General features: G+C 37.2%; 1 protein-coding gene across 1 annotated transcript; it reads right to left on the bottom strand.

The window, feature by feature from the left end:
• Positions 1-245: 245 nt before the first annotated feature.
• On the bottom strand, positions 246-20,055 carry LOC144722380 (uncharacterized). The gene is made up of 40 exons (XM_078600599.1): positions 19,974-20,055; positions 19,507-19,583; positions 16,983-17,036; positions 16,358-16,495; positions 14,921-15,933; positions 14,788-14,812; positions 14,587-14,672; positions 14,393-14,481; positions 14,210-14,244; positions 13,958-14,100; positions 13,541-13,593; positions 13,409-13,454; positions 13,208-13,312; positions 13,025-13,082; positions 12,369-12,520; positions 12,185-12,247; positions 11,887-12,036; positions 11,664-11,759; positions 11,275-11,338; positions 11,070-11,174; positions 10,902-10,980; positions 10,495-10,571; positions 9,988-10,328; positions 9,494-9,597; positions 9,300-9,342; positions 8,061-8,095; positions 7,871-7,949; positions 7,597-7,762; positions 6,800-7,359; positions 6,556-6,712; positions 6,337-6,455; positions 5,253-5,361; positions 3,921-4,103; positions 3,456-3,580; positions 3,172-3,266; positions 1,929-2,028; positions 1,775-1,833; positions 1,191-1,275; positions 773-829; positions 246-663 (listed from the first exon to the last, which is right to left on the bottom strand). The coding sequence occupies exons 5-40, from the start codon at positions 15,020-15,022 to the stop codon at positions 586-588; spliced, it is 4,023 nt and encodes a 1,340-aa protein (XP_078456725.1). The 5' UTR covers positions 15,023-15,933; positions 16,358-16,495; positions 16,983-17,036; positions 19,507-19,583; positions 19,974-20,055; the 3' UTR covers positions 246-585.
• Between the last annotated feature and the right edge of the window lie 1,047 nt (positions 20,056-21,102).

Here is a 21,102-nt window from a genome sequence, read left to right as displayed (position 1 = left end):
AATACCAGACGAAATCAGGAATGGGAGCCCTGATATATCTGTTTTGCAAACAAACCCCCATTATATCCAGAGACCAAATGCAACCAATTTAAAGCTTGTAATGTTATTTATATTATAAAAATATAAGCCACAATGGAAAGTTAAAACACCACTAAAAGTACCAAAAATCGCAATTCATTCTGAAACGCACAATCCAATACTAGAGTACTTTATTTATAGGACAATACAGTACTAAACTGGGACAGTATACAGTTATAACGAAAGCTACATTTTTAGAATATTTTCATGTATTTGAAAGAAAAATCTTATTTACTTGAGGTCAAACAGAAAAAGCAAAGATGCTGATATAATTATTTGGTTTGAAAAAAAATCATTTTTAAAAGGTTTGTAGTTGATAATTTTCATAGCCATGCATTTGTTTCAACGTTCATACTTCAAAAAGCATTTTAAGTGATATTCCGCGGTGGTTCCCTAAATGCAGCTTCTGATAGGATATGGAAACTGTTATAATCTGAACCTGGATCATTCAAATAAACAGCCTGAAGCTGGGAAATTAAACTAAGTAAAATGTAGAAGTCTGATATTTTAATATGTTGTTTGATTATGAGCAGAGTAGAAGGCTTTATAGATTTCCTGCTGGGCATGGGTGATGTCTTCTTTTTGCTGGACATACATAAAAAAGGCCCAAATCAACATATTTAATTTCTCCACACATTATGAAACTGCAAAAGTGAAAATTCAATAAAGCTGCTGGTAAGTGAATTTAACTTACCAATTCTTTTAACAGTGTTATCTGCTCAGTTGCCATGGTTTTATTCAATACTTCCATCTGATGAGTATAAGTCAATCAAGTTGTTTAAATACATTTTTACATACAAAAAAAATATCCATCATTCGTGACAGCATGTCTTTGACAGAAAAAGTTGATGATTTATTTTAAACCACAAGTAGTGGCAATCATTTGTTAGCTTATTGTTGGGCAATTATTGCGTCGTATTGGGGTATAATTATTGGGTGTCGTACAATAAGTGGGTGCTCAGAGCACACACGCATACATAGCAATTATCCAATAATGCAAGTTATCACAACCTAAATATGTTCTAGTTTTGCACATTTTATTCTAAGCTATCTCAACCACAGCAGTAAATCAAACGCACATTTTAATGCCATTCTAATTCTGTCGGACTCACTGTTGAATTCATCATTGTTTTAGCGGCTTCATCCAAAGGGCAGCTCTGGTACCTCTCCAGCAGTGCACTTTTTATTCGGTGAAGTCTGTAAAAATGAAGATGAGCATCCACTTTTCATGATGAAATCTTTGTGGGTTTTATATTTTTTTAACTGCTTGCTGTACAGTAGTAGTTCCTCTTAGCATCTGTTAATAGTTCCACACATTTAGGCAGTACTGGCCTTATCCCACTTCTGGCTGAAGGAACATGTTACACCGCTTATTAGTGGCTACCTTAAGTTTATTCTCTGTTATTGTATTACTTGTACTCTGTGCTCATGGTGTCTAAATTAATGCCATTATAACATGCGATCGTGCAGACCATCATACGTTCTGAACATAGCGCTACTTTTGTATTCATCAAAGCAACATTAACTGGCACTTGTGACCCTTATTTCGAGTTCCAGATGAATGGCCCTATAGCTAGTTTCAACAACTGTAGTCGTATTCCATTTGTAATATTCACTGAAATCGTTTATATTAAGTTCACTTATAACAAATGACCATACAATAACAAATCATGTGAATTAAATTAGAAGTACAAACCTTTTGTATTGTCTTTCTCTTACATTTGCTGTTACATGAAGCTGCTCTTTAAAAAAATTCTGTGAAATGAATAAACCCCACACCCAAAAATTAGCTTTTTAAAATCAGATATTGATCATACATGGACACATTGGAGATGATACACTATACACACCGTAGATTTTTCTTCTAAACTGTTCAGTAAACATATATCCTCTTTTGCATTCTGCAGCTCATCAGCGATGATTTTCTTTAAGCCATTCAGTTGTCTGGTCCTGTAAAAGTAAAAACTATATTAATTTTTCTCACATTTATTTCTTCACATTTCACGACTGCCTTTTAGTTTACATGTTTGGTAATTTCATAAGAAATCAAAAATGTCATTATGTCACATCATATCGGAGTATACTATAAAATTAGACAAATTATTTGGTGCTCGAAGCGTCGCCTATTATAGTATTCTTTTTGAGGCAGCGTTATTGACGAATGAGCAATGTGCACGTCCATTGAATGTGACCGTCCGCCCGTCTGTCCCTCCCTCCAGCTAGCAAAACATTTAATAATACAGGATATGATATACACTAGCACTGCAACATGCGCAAGAAACATGGCCAGGGTGGAGGGTGGGTGGCTGGCTGGAGGGTGGGTGGGTGGCTGGAGGGTGGGTGGCTGGCTGGAGGGTGGGTGGCTGGATGGTGGAAGGTGGGTGGAAGGTGGGTGGAAGGTGGGTGGCTGGCTGGAGGGTGGCTGGCTGGCTGGAGGGTGGCTGGCTGGAGGGTGGCTGGCTGGCTGGAGGGTGGGTGGCTGGAGGGTGGGTGGCTGGCTGGAGGGTGGCTGGCTGGAGGGTGGGTGGCTGGCTGGCTGGAGGGTGGGTAGGTGGGTGGGTGGAGGGTGGGCAGGTGGCTGGCTGGAGGGTGGGTGGCTGGCTGGAGGGTGGGTAGGTGGGTGGGTGGAGGGTGGGCGGGTGGCTGGCTGGAGGGTGGGTGGCTGGCTGGAGGGTGGGTAGGTGGGTGGGTGGAGGGTGGGCGGGTGGCTGGCTGGAGGGTAGGCGGGTGGAGGGTGGGTGGCTGGCTGGCTGGCTGGAGGGTGGGTAGGTGGGTGGCTGGAGGGTGGGTGGCTGGCTGGAGGGTGGGTAGGTGGGTGGCTGGAGGGAGGGTGGGTGGCTGGCTGGAGGGTGGGTGGCTGGTGGGGAGGGTGGGTGGCTGGCTGGAGGGTGGGTGGGTGGGGGGGAAGCGTGACGTCGCCACACATGAACTCGGCTCAACACTGTGGGATATGGGTGACATCACGCAGATTGGCGTGGTGACATTATTTTTCCACTCGCGCGCCAGCCAGTAAAACAAAAAAATCTTAATATAGTAACACACAGTATTATTACAAGATAAACTATGCTTTTTTAATGAAAGAAAATAAATTACCTTTGCTCTTTCATTCTTCTCCATATGTCCTTCATATGCTTCCCTGCAATACTTACATAGCCTGTGGTGAATCTTGCGATTTTTGCGCACTTATTCTATTAAATAAAATGTTATTATTTATATTAGGTTAGCATAACGTATTTGTTACAGCAATCAAAATTATTAGACAAAACACATGTAATAGGATGTGGTTCATTCTAAATTATGTTATTCAAATGCATGACTACGAACACATTCTGGCTTTGATATGGCAAATGTATTCATAGTAAGAGGGCACAAATTACCATCAATTTATTTTTAACAGCATTCCCAAAGTCAGCCAAGACTCCTCCAATGTTGTCCTCCACATTTGTATTCATAACACGCTCATTATCTTCATCACATAAAGATGTAGGTGTGCCTTCACATTCTGCAATAAAAATGTAAACAATGTGGAGCGATGGTAAAGTGGTTCGTGATAGGTGCAATAAACCCAGAGACTGGAGTGTGATTCCAGGCTATGGCTGGTATCACTCATATCACTCGTCAGTAGTAAATGACATGATTAGCACAGTTGGCTAAGGCGCAAAAGAAGTTCAATGTGCATACATGTTAACCGGTCATTGGAAACCCCAACTCACCAACCCACACTGACCAGTGTGATGAAGTATGGGAAAGACTTTATCCAACAATGGATTGATAAAGGGCTGTAAATTATTGTTATATAGATTATTCCTTTATGGCATTATGCATACAATAAAATATCATACCTAGGTTGTAAATGGGGCTTGGCTTTCCTGTTGGAAGTTTGAATAGCTTCTTTGGGAGCAAAACATTTCCCTCAGCGGACTTGGGAGACTGCTCACTATAACCCTGATATTCAAAGACATCTTCATCAGCTCCTATTTTCCTTTTTCTACCTAACCGTGCTGCTTGTGGAGGGTGGCATGGTCCTTGAGTTTAAAGTTAACATAAAACAAACAAGTATAAACAAAAAGGTTATCAATCTCATGTCGACATAATTTATTTAAATTTGTGTCAGTGACATGGCCTAAAGGTAGCACGTTTGTCACTTGTTGCAGAGGATCACAGGTTTAATCTAGCAGCGGCCCTCATTATTTATTCTGGTGTAATAACCACAATACAGTAACATGGTGTCTGCTTCACAGTGAGCATACAAAATGCCCTGATGTTATTTACTAGAGTAACTATTTTTAATAAGAATTATTTTACCAAGTATGGCCCATTGAGCTATATAGCTCTTTTCAGAAGCGACCTGGTCACACATGAGAGCTCAGCGAAGTGGCTTATGTGTACATTTATAGCAGCTAAATACTCAAAAACTAATGTTTCTAAATATGGAGGGAAAAACCGGAGGACCATGAGAAAAATCCACGCAACCACGGGAAGAACATGCTCACTCTAAATATACAGGCGTCAGGGCTGGGATCGAACCCACGACTTCCTCTATACCAGGTGAGATAGTTAAAATCTTGCCACCGTGTATGAGCGTCATGGTCCAAAATTGCTACATTCGAGAATTTCAGGCAAATGACTAAATTGAGCATACATCAATTATCATCCCCTACTGGCAGACTAATGCCCCAGGTCACTATTGGACATTAGACGAGCCTGGTCTCTTAGAGTTCTCACCTGGTTAAACAAAAGAAAACTTGATCGTTAGACATAACAAGCTTACTTTCACAATCTTAGTAAAGACACCTTGTGTTTCTTATTAAATGTCTTTATTACTTTACATAGGACTGTTAGGACCAAATCACCTAGAAACTGCCCGCTCCTCAGGAGCTAAGCACGGTTGAGCTTGGATATTGTTTGAAGGAGTGATCAACATGCGTAAAATAAGCATCAATGGTCTGCAGGGATATTTACAGACATCTGAAACATTAATTGTTGTACTGTACGTCTATATGTCCACATATGACACCAAGAGGACAACCAATAGTTTTGTTTACAACAAAAAGTAGAAACTAAGGTGTATTCTCAGTTTAAAAAGATATGGTAATATGCTGATATCAGTTGGTCACAAGCAGTCTTATAAATTGAACATTATGTTGAATATAACCTTTTTTATATAGACAAACCTGATTCGTCTGAGTAGCTAATAACCTTCTTATAATTCTTTCTCATGACCATGCATGGAGAGTGTGGGTAATGCAGGGAGGGTATTGGTGAAACTATTTCGTTTGTATCCTAAAAAAACATGCAAAAACAATGCAACGTGTTACATTTCCCACATTGGCACCTATATTAAAATGATTTGGCATTATAATAGCATTGCTTATATTTAATGATGAATAATCTTTATTATTATACTTCACTTGCACAATGTTGTAAAGAAATCGATCAAATGTAATTATAGTGTGTCATTGACTTTTTTAAAGTATCGTGAAAAATGTTACTTTTACTGAAGTATAACCTCATATTGATAGATGTGTTTTATTTGATGATTATAGGGAGGTGACTTTCAAGAATTGTGTGGACTTCATGTCAGCCATAACATTTTGGTCAAGTGTGATTCCTGCTGTCTGCACCTTCAAGTCATAAGTCACAAATGGAAGATTCCCACTCTTCACATTAAATAACGATGGTAAAAAAAACTCTGTATGTAAAATGTCAATTCTATTAATTTCATAATACAGTCCCATATAATAAATGTATGTTATAACTCTAAATAAGATAGTTAATATATTATATTATTGCAACATAATATAGCCAATGCTCAAATCTCGAAGAATGCACTTGATTTAATCGGATTTCAGAAACTAAGTAGAACTGAGCCTGGATCCACCATGTATTGCGCACTTTCAGATGCCCTTCTGCGGTTGTCTGGAATGCTCTTCTTTCTGATATTAAGAAGCCACTGAGGCTTTTTAAATCTAGATTGAAAACTGATTAATGCAGAACTGTTTTGTGCAGGTGTTGTAGGCTGCTGCAGGGCTACAGTTTAGCAGGTCAGTTCAACAATATACATTGCACTATACTGTGCCTCAACATCGATGTTCCTGCCTTCACCAACCTGCACCGACTGACCAGCATAACCCCCACATTCTGCATGGCGTGCAGAAGCCCTCACCCACCAGTGGATTGACAAAAGGTCTGTACATATACACGCTTATATGTGTTGTTCTAATTACTTTGGTGTAAGTTGCATCTGCTTTGTTTCACCTCATGGTTGGACGACTGAAATGATAGTGATATATTGTAGTCCTGTATAAGGCACGGGCTCATTTCAATGTTCATACATGGAGAAGCACAATCTTCAATCTCGTCGGAGGTGTATTTATCTACGAAAAAAAATAAGAGCAGTGTAAGAGATATACAAGAAGTGTGATGTAAAATTTGTCTAGCTTCATTATGAAAAGTGTACGGAAGAAACACCCATACTTCTCAGTTTTTCCACTGAATCGTCTAGTTTAAGGCAGTAAGACTTTTTAGCAGTGCTCGTTACATTGTTTACATCACGGTTTACAGGAGCTCCTTTGTCCACATTTACGTTTTTTTGCACTGTAAGATGATTGTTAAACGTCCTTGATGAAACAGTCTGAAAAATATAATAATGGCACATGTTAAGTGAGGAAAAAGATAAAGAATACTTAGTAAATGTAAAATAGTTATGCATTTCACAAACCTCTGGCGAATTGTCGCTGAAAGAACGCAGGGAAAGGAAAATGTCTTCAATATCATGTTCAGACTTGTCTTTGACAACTGTATTTTTTCTCAGTGCTTTTTTTGGTTCCTTTTCTGTAGTTATATATTTGTGGGGGTCCCTTGTAATTTTAGCAGCTGATTGAGCAGGCAATGCATTTGAATGGGTATCCTTCAGACTCTTCTTGTTACTTTTACTTGAATTACAGACACTTCTTGAAGCAGAAGGTGCAATAACGTGAAAACTACAATTACTTGAAATGTTCATGCTCAAGTCAGTTTTTGTAGAAATTGCTCTCTCACGTGACTTTTCAAATCTTTGATTAAATTCTTGTGTTAAACACAAATCAACATTTCCATGAGACGCACCCTGACCAATGTCTCTTCCTTTTTGTTGTTTTGGGGCAGAAATATGATTACGTGAATTACATTTTCTGACATTTTCTATTTTTTCTTCTATTTCATGCTGCTTTGTGCAAGCCAAGGATGTTCGTTGTATGTCTCTCTGTTTTGCTGGTTGCTGTTTGGAATATTTTGCTCTTGCTGCATCAACAATAAAACATATAAAAGAGACTGTGAATTTATAAATCATTAGTTTCCATCTCACACAGCAAAGACTGTAGCTTACACAGTGGTGTGCAGCCGTATATTGTAATTATACTTAAACGTACCGTTAATGGTGAGAAAAGAATGACATAAAAATTTCAAGCTTGCATTCCATTACCGACTTCCATAAAAAGGCAAATATAGGATATTTATTTTCTGCATGAAGCAAATTACCTTGCTTATTCCTTGACATTTTTTTCATAGTTTTTTCCCCATAAACTCTTAATTTGGCCTTGGATTTCTTAGAGACTGATGAAAGCCAACTCATTTGGCTCCGAGGAATACTTGCATTACACTGGGAATCAGAAAGGGTACTGCATTTTCCTTTAGGTAACGTTGGCTGTAAGATAAAAAATATATATATTAACATACACAGTGCACTGAGCTATGTTAAAATAAATTGCTTTACAGGAACAATTAAAAATGTATGTTAAGAACAAATATGTACCTCATTAGAGGTTGGCCTCTTCAACTGCTTTCCAATGTTATGCGTGTCATTTTTGGACATATTCTTATTTGCAAATAATCTAAAGTGACATAACAAAAATTTTAAAATTCACCAAATGAAATACTGTCCAACATATTAATTAGTATTCTTAAATGGTATTATATACAAACAAAATTCACGTGAAAAATACCTTTCTTTACGTAATTGAAAATCATCATTCGTTGCCTGTAAAACAAAAAATCAAACAATTACTTTCTTTTCGATAATGGTTTCTTTAATTGAGCTACAATGCAATATCTGTAAGATCACAGAACATTTTATGGGTCACATATATTTATTTGGAGAATTGTAATTGTTTGTACCATCTGCAGTGATGACTGAAATGCTTGTTGTATATTTCACGGGGTTTATTTCAAATACATGTTTACGTGCGTTATTAAAAATGAAATATCCAGCTTGGACATTTTGCTTGTGTGATTAGAACATTCAGTTTTGTCTACATATATATAATTTGTATTGTATTTTTTCAAAAAGATGATCCAGTCAAAAAGGTTGTGAAAAAAAACCCACGAACATATCTATTTTGTAAAATAAAATATTAGCCACCTTAATTTTAATAATGTGACCTATCAAGTTAAAATTATAACTTTGATGCTGGGATTAAATTATAGAAATATACGTACAGTATCGATTTAAAGTTTTCGTGACTGCAGGGATTCATCTTCTTGGTTCTTTCGGTAAAGTCACGTAGAAGGGAAGTAATAAAATAATATTTTATTTTTATTATTAAAGTCACGTAGAAGGGAAGTAATAAAATAATATTTTTATTATTTTATTACTTCCCTTCTACGTGACTTTACCGAAAGAACCAAGAAGATACGTACAGTAATTCCCTGGTTTACGTCGGGGATGCGTTCCTGAAATGTTCAACGAATATCGAAACGATGTCAATTAAAGCATTTTACAGGAGATGTGGAAGTGAAGGCTGAGGCGATGGATGAGAAAGGACGGACAATGCAGTCAGGGACGTAATTGTGGGTTGAGGCAACGCAAATCAGATAGTGGTAGTAACAAAGTGACGACGTAAAAGGGATATTGCTGTACATACAGATGACAGCCATGATGGTGTGGTTAGTAGACTGCTATGAACCTGATAACCTACAGTAAGTTAGATTCTTGGCCACAGCTAATACCAGTGGCAAGTTATATCTAAACGGATCCTGGGTGACTCTGTTACTAAATAGCATCACCTAGCATGGATGGTGAAGTATAGTCAAACAACTTCTGTAACTAACACAGTATGGGGAGGCTTTCATTGAGCAGTGGATTAGCAAAGGAATTTAAATAGTATTATAGCTATTTATAGACGGAGTCCAGCCAAAATAAGTATGCCAAAACATATTCTATTCTGAGATCCTAATTAACTTACATTAACATCTTGCAGTTGGCTGCTTTCAATTTCATCTTCACATCTGAGGTTTTAACAAAGACATATATGCCTATTAATAGCCAGTACATATATTTAACAAATTGCTTTTGAGGTATATGGTAGAATTTAACACCTTGTTTTAAAAATATAGCATTGTGTAACGATGCACTTTAGTGTACATTTAAAATGGATACCTTGTGGTGGCAGGTAATTTGTGAGTTTCTTTTTCATTTACCAATGGCTTCTTAAGCTCTGAGTGGGCTGGCTTCCCATTTGGCAAATTTGTGTCAGTTCTCCCCTAAAGAGATAAACACAATAGTATATTTTACTCAAGTATGAGATGGCATACTTATAAACAGATATTACACATCCAATTGTGCTTGAAGATGTTTAGCTAATCGTGTAACTTGCCTATTGTGTTCTGATTTTATTATAACTATGACATAAAAAATATATTACTTGTGAGATGCAGTTTGCATGACTGACAGGGATGAGGGCTGTAATTTAATTACTAATATTCTGTGGCCTCCTGAACACTCAAAAAGCATGTTCAGTGTGGCTTCCAGAACATACTAAAACATATTTTATTCCCTTGTAATATTACGATTATGTTTTCTTGTGGATTATAATATATATTTCAAATGCAAATTTTGAGTAAAAGCTTTCAAATTTAAAGTTTACCACTCACCACATTACTTCGCATAACATCGTCTACGGTTGTTGTGTGGCTGGTACTAGGCAAAGTATTAACTTGAGTTGTAGGTAGTTTCATGCGCCCAAGATGCTCCAGACTAATCGCAAGTGCATTCTGAAGTATTTCGTTAATATCCTGAACATCAGGTGTACGGGCAGACTTTGGCTGACAAGATTCCACCACATTATCTTTTATAGTCTTTGAGTTTTTTGCTAGGCTTCTTTTAAGATTTGCTGAATTAGTTTTACTCTCCTCCCTCACTGTGACAAATGATTTATCTCCTCCATTTATTACTTCTTTTGAACTTTTGGTAAGATTCATTGACAGTCGCCTTGCTGTAAAATGGAGAAAACACATTTTGGTTGCCCACACGATTAAAGGCTTATTATGCACATTTATAATATCAGTCAAGCTGTTAAATATGCAATGTAATAGATGGCTTGCAATTGTTCACATCAAGACATTGTACATTTTCCTGGGTGTGGATGTCTGCCGCCCTACCTGGTGCTTTAACAATTGTAATTGTGTTATCAACACTATTTCTATTATTCATATTTGTTTTATTCGGGAAATGAATCCTGTAAAAGCAAATTTAAACAGGTGTTACTTAAGAAGGTGACAGACAAAACATAGAATATATTTTAGTTCAAATACATTTCTCACAAACTGGGCTCTATTTATGTCACACCAAACATTAGGCCTATGGCTGCCAGTGGTGAAATTCTAGCTAAAATTACATTGCTACGTAAATGCAAGCATAATTACCACCTCTGGAACCTTTTGACCATTAAATGAGATGTATGCAAGCCTATGAGGGGATCTTAAAATGATTTTGTATGCCAAATAACTAATTGGTAACTTGGATATTACACAGAGGATGGAACATTATGCATTTATGAATAACTTACTTTGACTGTCCTGATTGGTCAATGAGTAAAGTATCTGGAACAACCTTTCTTTGCTGCTCTTCCAACTTATTGGAATTTGCTGAAAAACACACACCACAATCAACCAAACATCAACAATTTAAAGTCAAACACATTCACTGCACGCATGCAAGTAAGACATATCCTTACATCTTTGTGGGTTGACATAACCTGCAGGTAATGATAACTGCTGCTTTTTTGATGAGTTGGTAAAGTCAAGTGGTAACTTCCTCTTAGTTTTCGATCTTGGTGATGCTGTTTTTGGCAAAGACAAAATATCAAGTGAATCATAAAACATGACAAAGCAATAATGTGTTTAGAAAATGTTACTTTTACATCGTATAAAAAAAATTACCATTTAATCCACCACTAGCTGTTTTTGATCTTCCACTGAAACCGATGGGTACAGAACTGCGTCCCTGTTGAAAGAAAAAAAGGCTCCATAAACTCAGTCATAAATTACATTGCACATGTGTGTTGCAAAATGCATACACAATACCGTTCTATTTGATATACATTATAGGTTCATCCCGTTATTATGTGAAATAGTTTGAACCAAGTGGAATGTTTCAGTTATTTCAATTATGTACTTAATACACCAATGGAAAGCTATGTCAAGTATGAGAAGTATTCCCATGCATAACAATGAGTGTTACTGATCTGGTCAGTGTAAATACAATTAATCCACCTGCATTACTACTATGACAACTAATGTAAGGCATTAAGTAACACAGAAAATAAAACCTGCTGTTGGTTGACCATTGAGGCAGACGCGGTAAGTTTAACCGATTTCACCATTTGCCTCAAGCCCACATAAACGTTTTCTTTTCTACTAGAGTCCTATAAACATGAAAGTGAAATACAAAGGATATTGCTTAAACACTGTGACTTACTGATAAAAAAAACTAATTGCATAATTCTATACATAAGATATATAACAAAATGTGTAACAAAGGAAAATACTAACATGTGCTTTTCCAACACTCAATGTGGTTATAGTTTTTGTTTGTACTTGAGACCAAAGACTTTTGCTCCAGTCATTATGATCTGTGGTGCATTTAGGATCACTTGTTAAAGTCTCAGAATACAGATCTGTTTGGCTCTCTGGTACAGATACCTAAAAAAAAGTAAATACATTATATAAAAAACATGTTTTAATGTTTCCACACATTGTATGTTATGTTGCATTAGGAAAAAATAGTAAATATCACATTATGAAATAAGGCAATTAGCAGACATTACATCATAACACCAAATATTACTACCACGTGTGGATTTCCTGAAGTTATCATCTTTGCTTCTGATACCTTCATTTTGGTTTTCATATTCTGCAAAAAATACACAATTCTGTAATTAATGTATGATTGGAGCACTTTAAATAAGTACTTATTACATTATGTATTTATCCACACATGTAATCATGAAAACTGTCAGTCACAGAATACTAACCTCACATTTGGATTTTCCATAAACCTTGTACACTATGTCCATTAAATTCGGATGATTCTTAAAAATTATTTTAATGCATTTCCCTTCAAGGTTGCAAAATGTTACATTCTTTGAGAAACAAATAGCAAGAGCTTGGAATTGAATCTTGAAATCTGAAAAAGCAGGTGGACATTTTTCCATTTACTGAACTATGAAATGCTCTTGTAAAAGTATATATTTTTTACGATTTTAAATAATCAGTTCACAGGAAATACACATTAATTTATGTTAAAGTAACGTAAAAATGACAGCCACATTTCTGCAACAGTAATTTACGTTAAACTATTTAATTTTTATATTACCAGGTAAGGCCCACTGAGCTATAGAGCTATTTTTCAGAAGCGACCTGGCTACAAATAATAGCTCAACAAAGTGGTTTATCATGTGGAAATGTATTGCAGCCAAATACTCTAAAACTCAGGTTTCTAAATGTGGCGAGAAAAAACGAAGGACCCTGTCACCACACGAAGCATTATTGGATAGCAGAGCTGACAAGTTGAACATGATCGTTGAAGTAAATGTAACTTTACAATAATTTCTCTACTAAATCATTAAATTTCCATGGACTTTTTGCGACAGTTTTTTATTTCAATGTTTTTTCAACAACAAGCACTTACCAAATGAATAGTTTGTTACCATTTCTTCTGGTAGACTAACAATTTCCCAGAGAGGATCCTAAAGTGTTTAAGGAGCGCATAAAAAACAAATGTAATTGGTTCTAACACATATTATTTAAAATTTAACTTTGTTATTATGATCATGATTTTATTTAACATGCATTTCATTTTAAGAGTACTTACTTGCGTTAACTGACTTTCATCAATCGCATAGAAAGAAATCCTGTGGCTGCCAATATTAAAATCGATCCAAAATTCTTCAAGCCTATTATCATTTGGTTTTCTGAGCTAAAAATGGATTCAACATTAATATATATTACGTAAATAGATCCTATTGAAAATGAATTTCATGAAAAATAACACAAATGTACTGTGATTTCTTACCTGATACTCGTCGAAGTAGACACACACACAAGGTAATGAATAAACACTGTGGAAATAAAATGCACAAGTTATTTATTGTTTCAAAATACAGCATTATTGTACATTAACAGTCGTTAATATCTTGTGTAATACCTTTGTTTTTCTCCCAAAGAGTTGTTCATAGCATTTATAAACTTTCGACCATCCTGTAAAGAAAGACATGACTTGTAACGGACCAGAATTATGTTTAACAATACATTACGATCAGCTTTCAGCTATCATGCTTCAGTGGTATCCAGCATGGTAAGAAATTATATGCTGAAGTTACAATTTCAGAAAGTCGAGGAAAAGCAAAAAAAAATACAAGCAGATTGATTTAATTTTCAAGGAATTTGAAATTCTAATTCCCGAATTTACAAGCAGTCCACATTAAACGTTCAAGCAGTCTTGATGAATTTCCAGGCAGTGTACTTAAATTTCGAGTTGTGCTCAACAGTCAGAATCATGTCAAGCGTTTTAATCTTCATATAAGAGTTTATAAATTAAACCATAAAAAATATAAAAGCTTACAGTTTCAAATGCTGAATCCTTTATAGAAGTAAAATGACTTTCTATGTTCTTGCTTTTGAACCACATATGTGCCAAGTTATATCTTTTTTTCTCACTATTCAACCTGCACAGCGATTCAACCAATGCCACTTGCATTTCATAATCTGCAATGTCAAAAAGGTTTACCGGAATATATATACAAAACAAAAGTGTGACATATGCTCAAAGAAATACTGCAAAAGTGAAAATAAAATTTCAAAACCACTGCCTTACCCCCAGCTATTGGAAGCAGCTCCGCCCACTCCATTCTTATGTCACAATGGATATGGAAAAACAGACAAAACATAAAAAGGGTTAAAAACACCATGAAGCAACATACTTTTGCTTTTTTTTACGTATTATATGATTGAGATGTTAAAATGCAACTGTGGGATGGATCAGAACAGCCAAACCTACATCAATGTTCGTACACTTGCGGTGGAAGAGAGATGTCGCTTTACAGCTGAATTTGTTTGGTTCAGGACCATGTTTAAACTTCGTATGGCCTGCATTTGGATTGAAGACAAGAGTAATAATTGTTCGAAAAGAAAATGTAAAGTGACATCATTACTTATAAATATAAAAACTAAATGTTTAACAGGCATCCTTACCTCAATTCGACAGGAAAAATGAAAGGCATTGTTTTGAACAACAAGACTGGTTGGAAGTAAAAATGCATCCAAAACTTCTCTGTTCCCTGTCGATGAAAATGCAAAAAAAAAGTATAAATGTCTTTTTTGACGTAAAAAAATATCTATTAAACATTGGAAATTAACTTTATAAATGTGTAAATAATATATTAAATGAATTACCTTTTTGACTGTATTCTGACACCGCCTAACATATTGAAAAAAAAGCATTATTATAACAAGCTAAAGCTGCAAAAATATGTTTATAACTGGATATGCCATTAAATGTATGGGAGAAGAATAGTTAAGATCTTACCACAATTGCATCAAAAACATCTTCAAGTAAAGTTGTAAATGACTCAACAGAATTTAGATCTGACGCGTTCACCTCTTTTACGTGCTCAAACCACTCTAACATGTAATGACAAAATCAAAACAAGAAATCGTGACAATAAATCGGTGGAAATAAGCGGATAATATACCTCCTCCCCATCTGTCCGTCCACATTATATCTGCCACGCAGTCTGGACAGGGTTTGACATAGCGATTGGGCACTAAATATTGAAACCAGAACGGAGTTTGCTTGCATTTAACTAATGCCATGAGACAAATAACTCTTAGAAGGCCATGTGGCTGATAATGTGAGGATAACGTTTTATTTTTTAATTGGATAGAGATATGGCGATGAATATTGTCGGCTTATTTGTTACTTGTAATACATTTTAATTACAATTTGTATTTTTTGTAATCACCTTAGCACACAATATTTTCTTTACCCAATATCTGACATTTCAGTTTTATTTGCAGAACTATGCTGCATGCATCCCGTGTTGAATGTGTTGCTTAAATAACACCACACAACCTACAGCATTAAACACGCCACACCGGTGATGAGACTCAGAATGGTGAACTGGTCTAAAATTTGCCTGCTTTTATAAATCCAAAGGCAAAACATTTGCCCAGTTAGCCCATAATATTATGAACCAATTTGTGAGTGTTGTTAAGCATTTTCAGCATAAAGGTGTACAATAGAAGTGAATACCGCCTCGTATATGTTTCATAAGTCATGGATACATTTTTAGTAAATTATGATACAATTATATTAAAATCCCATTAAAATTACTTATACTAGAAAGAACCAAAGAGCACTTATACTTGTTTTAAACCGCAGATACAACAGCGAAACACTACTACAAAACTGTTGACACTTATCTTCTGGATCAGCCCTTGTTCAATCATAAAAGAGAAATTCTCATTAGTGGGAATAGAGAAGTAGCAAAGACACCTCATGACGAGTGCAATGTGGTCATATTTTCCTCTATGTATATCCTGAAAACAGAAAATAAGAAAACATGTTTACAGGTACAAATCACGTAGTCTTTGTGAAATAAGTTAGTGTCGAGAATTGTATATTATAGGGCAATAAAACTCATCACCTACATTTCAAATACTAAACGGCACAGCAAAAATATACGACTTGCCAACTTCTCCTCTTGCCAATAAACATTCTGTAGATGTCACCTTCCCTCAAAAACTGCTTACTGGGATACTAATAACGTGTTAACCACACATTAACCGTTCATACATTGCAATTTAAAAGTGTAATGGAAATGTCTATGGTAAAGAGATTAACAAATGCTCTCACACTAACACTTGTGCTTTGGAAGGGTAGTTTTTGTTACCTATATTGCTAAATACACAAGAGTTTTCAATTCATTGCTCAATTTAAGAACAATACCGTTGTTTTACTTACCACATTAACTATATTATCCAAGATTGACAAAAGGTTTTCACTGCAGCGGCAGTCTATGTCGCTTGGTTTCATTTGGAGAGCATCATCAACAATTTTAAATCCATTTTTATTTAAAGCTTCCTTTAGGCAACACTCAAGCTGTGAGAAAGATAAAAAGCGTCCATTGGATTACACTGGCATGCTTTAATTGAAACCAACGTGGGAATAGCATACATTTTGAAAATAATAAAGATAAGTGTATTGGTGAAGGAAATGCCGTGTGTTTATTGGCCTTACAGGTAAATGCGGCTCACATTTAAACCCAAATAAAATGTCACGTGCTACTTGCGATGACATCTTCAATATATTCTGGCCAAAGGCTAGTGTGTACATTTTACGTTTCTCGGTCTTTTCAAACTGGTGCATACAATGCAATTACTGTATCGTTAATTCTCAACGTCATTCATTGTAATCTCAACTTTTCAACACTTGCCAATGTCTGACATGTAAACGACAGAAAGTTCCCCATGAAAATAGGTCCAAACTGTACTGCAGTATAATTTGGCATGAATGTACACGGCAGCATTTATTGGGCACAACAAAAATGGATGTGCAATTGCGCGTGGTAAATAATGGTCCTCCTTACCGAGATTTTCACATCTTCGTGCGTTTCTGACATGTTCAATCCAGAACGACGCGTCTGGCATTGCAAAGTGAACATTAAAACAGACGTTGTTAACGTCCATTGACGCTTTCAACTGCAAACAATGCTGATTATAAAAGTCAAAACAGAAGGCCAACTACTCTGTAGAACTTAATGGAGGTGTTTTTACTGGTAGGAACCTTCTGGTTACACCAGCCCACAGGGGATTATTGTGTCCGTCGTGCAGGGAGGGGCTGGGTGGGGAGGGAGGGGCTGGGTGGGGAGGGAAGGGAGGGGCTGGGTGGAGAGGGTGGGGAGAGGCTGGGTAGGGTGGGGCTGGGTGGGGAGGGGCTGGTCACCCCGTGGTGCCCTTATAAAACTCAACGTTTAACCTACTCACGCCGGCTTGTGCCCGCCCTCACAGTCGGGCATATTTGCGGAATAGACCACGCTGCCGTTGACCCTGGCCATTGACCGAGCAACCCAACATTCCTACCAGCTCCCTCCACAGGAATGTGTTTTGTATGGTTTAAAAAATCACCCGCAACGCGTCTAGTCTCGCCGGATCTGGGAAGCCGAAGCAGGGTTCGAATCTGGTCTACAAGAGGTCGTGGGTTCGATCCAGACCCTGGCGCCTGCTGTACATGTGGAGTGTTCTAAGTTCTCTCTGTGATCGTGGCATTTTTCATCCCCCCCCCCTCCGCATTTAAATTCAACATCACTCGTAAGATTATTTTGCCGCTATAAATGTCCACATGATGATAAGCCACTTCCGTTTAGCTATATTAGTGGCCAGGTCGCTTCTTAAAAATAAGCTTATAGCTCAGTGGGCCTTACCTGGTAAAATAAAAGTTTACGTTAAGTCGACGTTTCCTATACGTTGCATTCCTCTCGTTTTTTTGTATTGTTTGTTGCTGTAAGTTTAACACGTAGTAGGCTTTCGCGACCAATGTCATCCATAATACAGGTTTTTTTGGGTTAGATCGCGCAAATATATGTGTCGTTAAACCCGCCACCACCCGACACAGCCAACAGTAAAGTTTGTCACGTAAACAGAACGTGCCATTCGTCACTAGTACAGCTTTAGTGTGTTGGATAGCAGCAAAGCCACAACATTTACAATCGTTACCCCAGCAATTACAACTATTTATTGTAACTTCTAGACTTGAAGTTTTCGTGACTGCAAGGACCCATACTCTTTGTTTTTTTCGGTAAAGTCATGTCGGTAGAAAATAAAATAAATTACAAATGTAGTTGTTTTCATTTTTAATTTGTTTTATTTTTTTACCTCCGTGACTTTACCGAAAAAAACAAAGAATATTTACTGTTACATTCTGACTCGCCTATTACTGGACATTTGATGATCTGTGAAAGAGCCTTAGAGCTTTTAGCATTCCTCCAAGTATACATATTCTGATTCTGACACCCATGCATGAGTGTAAGAGGATTCCGTGTTATGCTATCGTGTAGACAGCAAGGGGCAATGCAGAAATATTATCCATAAGCTTGTTTTGGTGCTAGATCGCGTAAATATAAAAAATGTGTCGTTAAACCCGCCACCACCCGACACAGCCAATTTGTAAGGTTTGTCACACAAACGAAACATGCCAATTCGTTACTAGATCAGCACACCGGTGTTGGGAAGAGTAACCCACAGCAACATTTACAATTCATTGTACGACGTTTCGCCAATAATTACAACTGTATACCTTTTGATTTACAGCTTTCGTGACTGCAGGGATTCATACGCTTGGTTCCTTTGGCAAAGTCACGTAGAAGGTAAATAATAAAATAATACAATTCTCACGACGTTTCGACTGCAACACAAGCAATCATCATCAGGTGTGAAATCCACAGCAAGACATTTTTTGCACTATACACTACACTATTATACACTACACTATACACTACTATACACGACACTATACACCACTATACATTACACTACTATATAATACACTACTATACACTATACTACTATATACTACACTACAATACACTATACACGACACTATACTACTATACACTACACACTACACTACACACTGATGCTTGTGTAGCAGTCGAAACGCCGTGATAATTTTATTGTTTTATATTTTTATTATTTTCCTTCTACGTGACTTTACCGAAGTAACCAAGAGTATGAATCCCTGCATACCTGTCAACCCATACAGTTTAGCAGTATTCTTCTTATACACGCAAAGTTCAGGTCCAATACGGCGTACAAACGGTTCGATACGGGCAAAATAGTGATTGTCTATTTGTGTTTCTCCTTTATTGGACTTTGCAGGATGAACTTTGAGATTTATAAGGGCACGGGGTGACTAATAAAGTCTGAATTGTTCTCTTATAAAGATAAGGTTTGACAGGAATGCAAACAGCAACAGGCGGGCAGTCAAGAGGTTAATTAACACATTTATATTTACACGATCCACCCCAAACAAAACTATTATGTATATCGGTGTCGAAGGCGTCCTTACTACGTGTTAAACTCATAAATATATATTCGTATACCGCCTTCACTAACCTGCTATGACCTGTGGTGAAGTATGGTCAAAGTGACCACCACGATGCCCTCATCCGGCAGTCTATTAGCAACAAGGGCTGTAGAGTATACGTATATTAAACAGTGACGTTCATACATTGTAAATACATTGTAAATACGTTGAAATCCCACGTGTGGCGTTTAAAAGGAATTAAGAGGATTTAAATACTGGAATGTGTCGCTGTAGGGCACTTCGACATTCACTTCTCTACGTTTTATATCACAGGACTGTATGAATAGAGCTTTGATTTTTTTTTCCTAAACGCGAATCACTTAAAACTACTTAGTTGAGGAAATACAAATTTGTGAAATTATAAAGTTTATCGTCTTTGCTTTGATTCTGATGAGAAAAAAAAGCGATTTCTCTTTGTTTCACCGGAACTCAACATCGCAAATTTTACCATTAGTAACACAAAACTAAACGACAATGAAATATTGCGGTTGTTTACCTTTAAATAAACTAAATTCTAATCGTTAACAATATGACGTGACGATCAAGAGGCCAGTTTCATTGCTGAGGGGAAAGGGAGGGGGGCACGTGACAGCCCCGCCCCTCCCTACTTAATTTGGCGGGAAAACCACGCACGTGGCGCGCGCATGCGCACGACCCCTCCATCCCACCCCCCCTTGCATAAACAGCTGTTCGACTTTCAAAATACATTTTGCACATTTTCGGTAATAAAACAGGTGGTGTTAAGACGTTCAAACACAAAACATAAATATTTTGTAAGGGAAACAAGTACTGCATTAAGCACACGCGGTACTTGAGGTGAACATGCGAATAAAACATGCCGTGATTATTTATGCATTGTCTTAACCATTTGGTTAATGTAGACTTTAATTGCTTGCAACAAAAAGTTTATGGTTGTCAGCAGTTCTCCTGTTGTACCTGTTCCACCTGATGACGGTCGCTTGTGTTACGATCGAAACGTCGTGATTTATTTTATTTTTCTACCTACGTGACTTTACCGAAAGAACCAAAGATGGATTCCTGCAGTCACGAAAGCTTTAAATCAAGATTTAAATGTGGTGTTTGAACATCAAAACACATTCCTGCGGAGGGAGCTGGTAGGAACGTTGAGTTGCTCGGTCAATGGCCAGGGTCAACGACGGCGTGGTGTATTCCGCATATATGCCTGAGGGCGGGCACAAGCCGGCGTGAGTAGGTTAAACGTCGAGTTTTATAAGGGCACCACGGGGTGACCACCCTCTCCGTGCACGACGGACACAATAACCCCCTGTGGGCTGGTGCAACCAGGTTCCTACCAGTATGAAAAAGTATGTCTTTGCAGATTTATACAGCACAAAGTGCAGTTAGATTTACTTATTGTCCGATGTTCTACTTAAATTAAGTGAAAGTACTAAGGTTACAGAATCAGAACATGTATTTATACTGGTAGGTACATCCTGGTTACACCAGCCCACAGGGGATTATGGTGTCCGTCGTGCAGGGAGGGGGTGGTCACCCCGTGGTGCCCTTATAAAACTCAACGTTTAAGCTACTCACGTCAGCTTGTGCCCACCCTCAGTCGGGCATATTTGCGGAATACACCACGCCACCGTTGACCCTGGCCATTG

This window comes from Lampetra planeri, chromosome 14 (genome assembly GCF_965212315.1).
Source record: "Lampetra planeri chromosome 14, kcLamPlan1.2.h2, whole genome shotgun sequence".
NCBI lineage: Eukaryota > Metazoa > Chordata > Hyperoartia > Petromyzontiformes > Petromyzontidae > Lampetra > Lampetra planeri.
The sequence above is the reverse complement of the archived record's forward strand: the minus strand, read 5'-3'. Positions and strand labels throughout refer to the sequence as shown.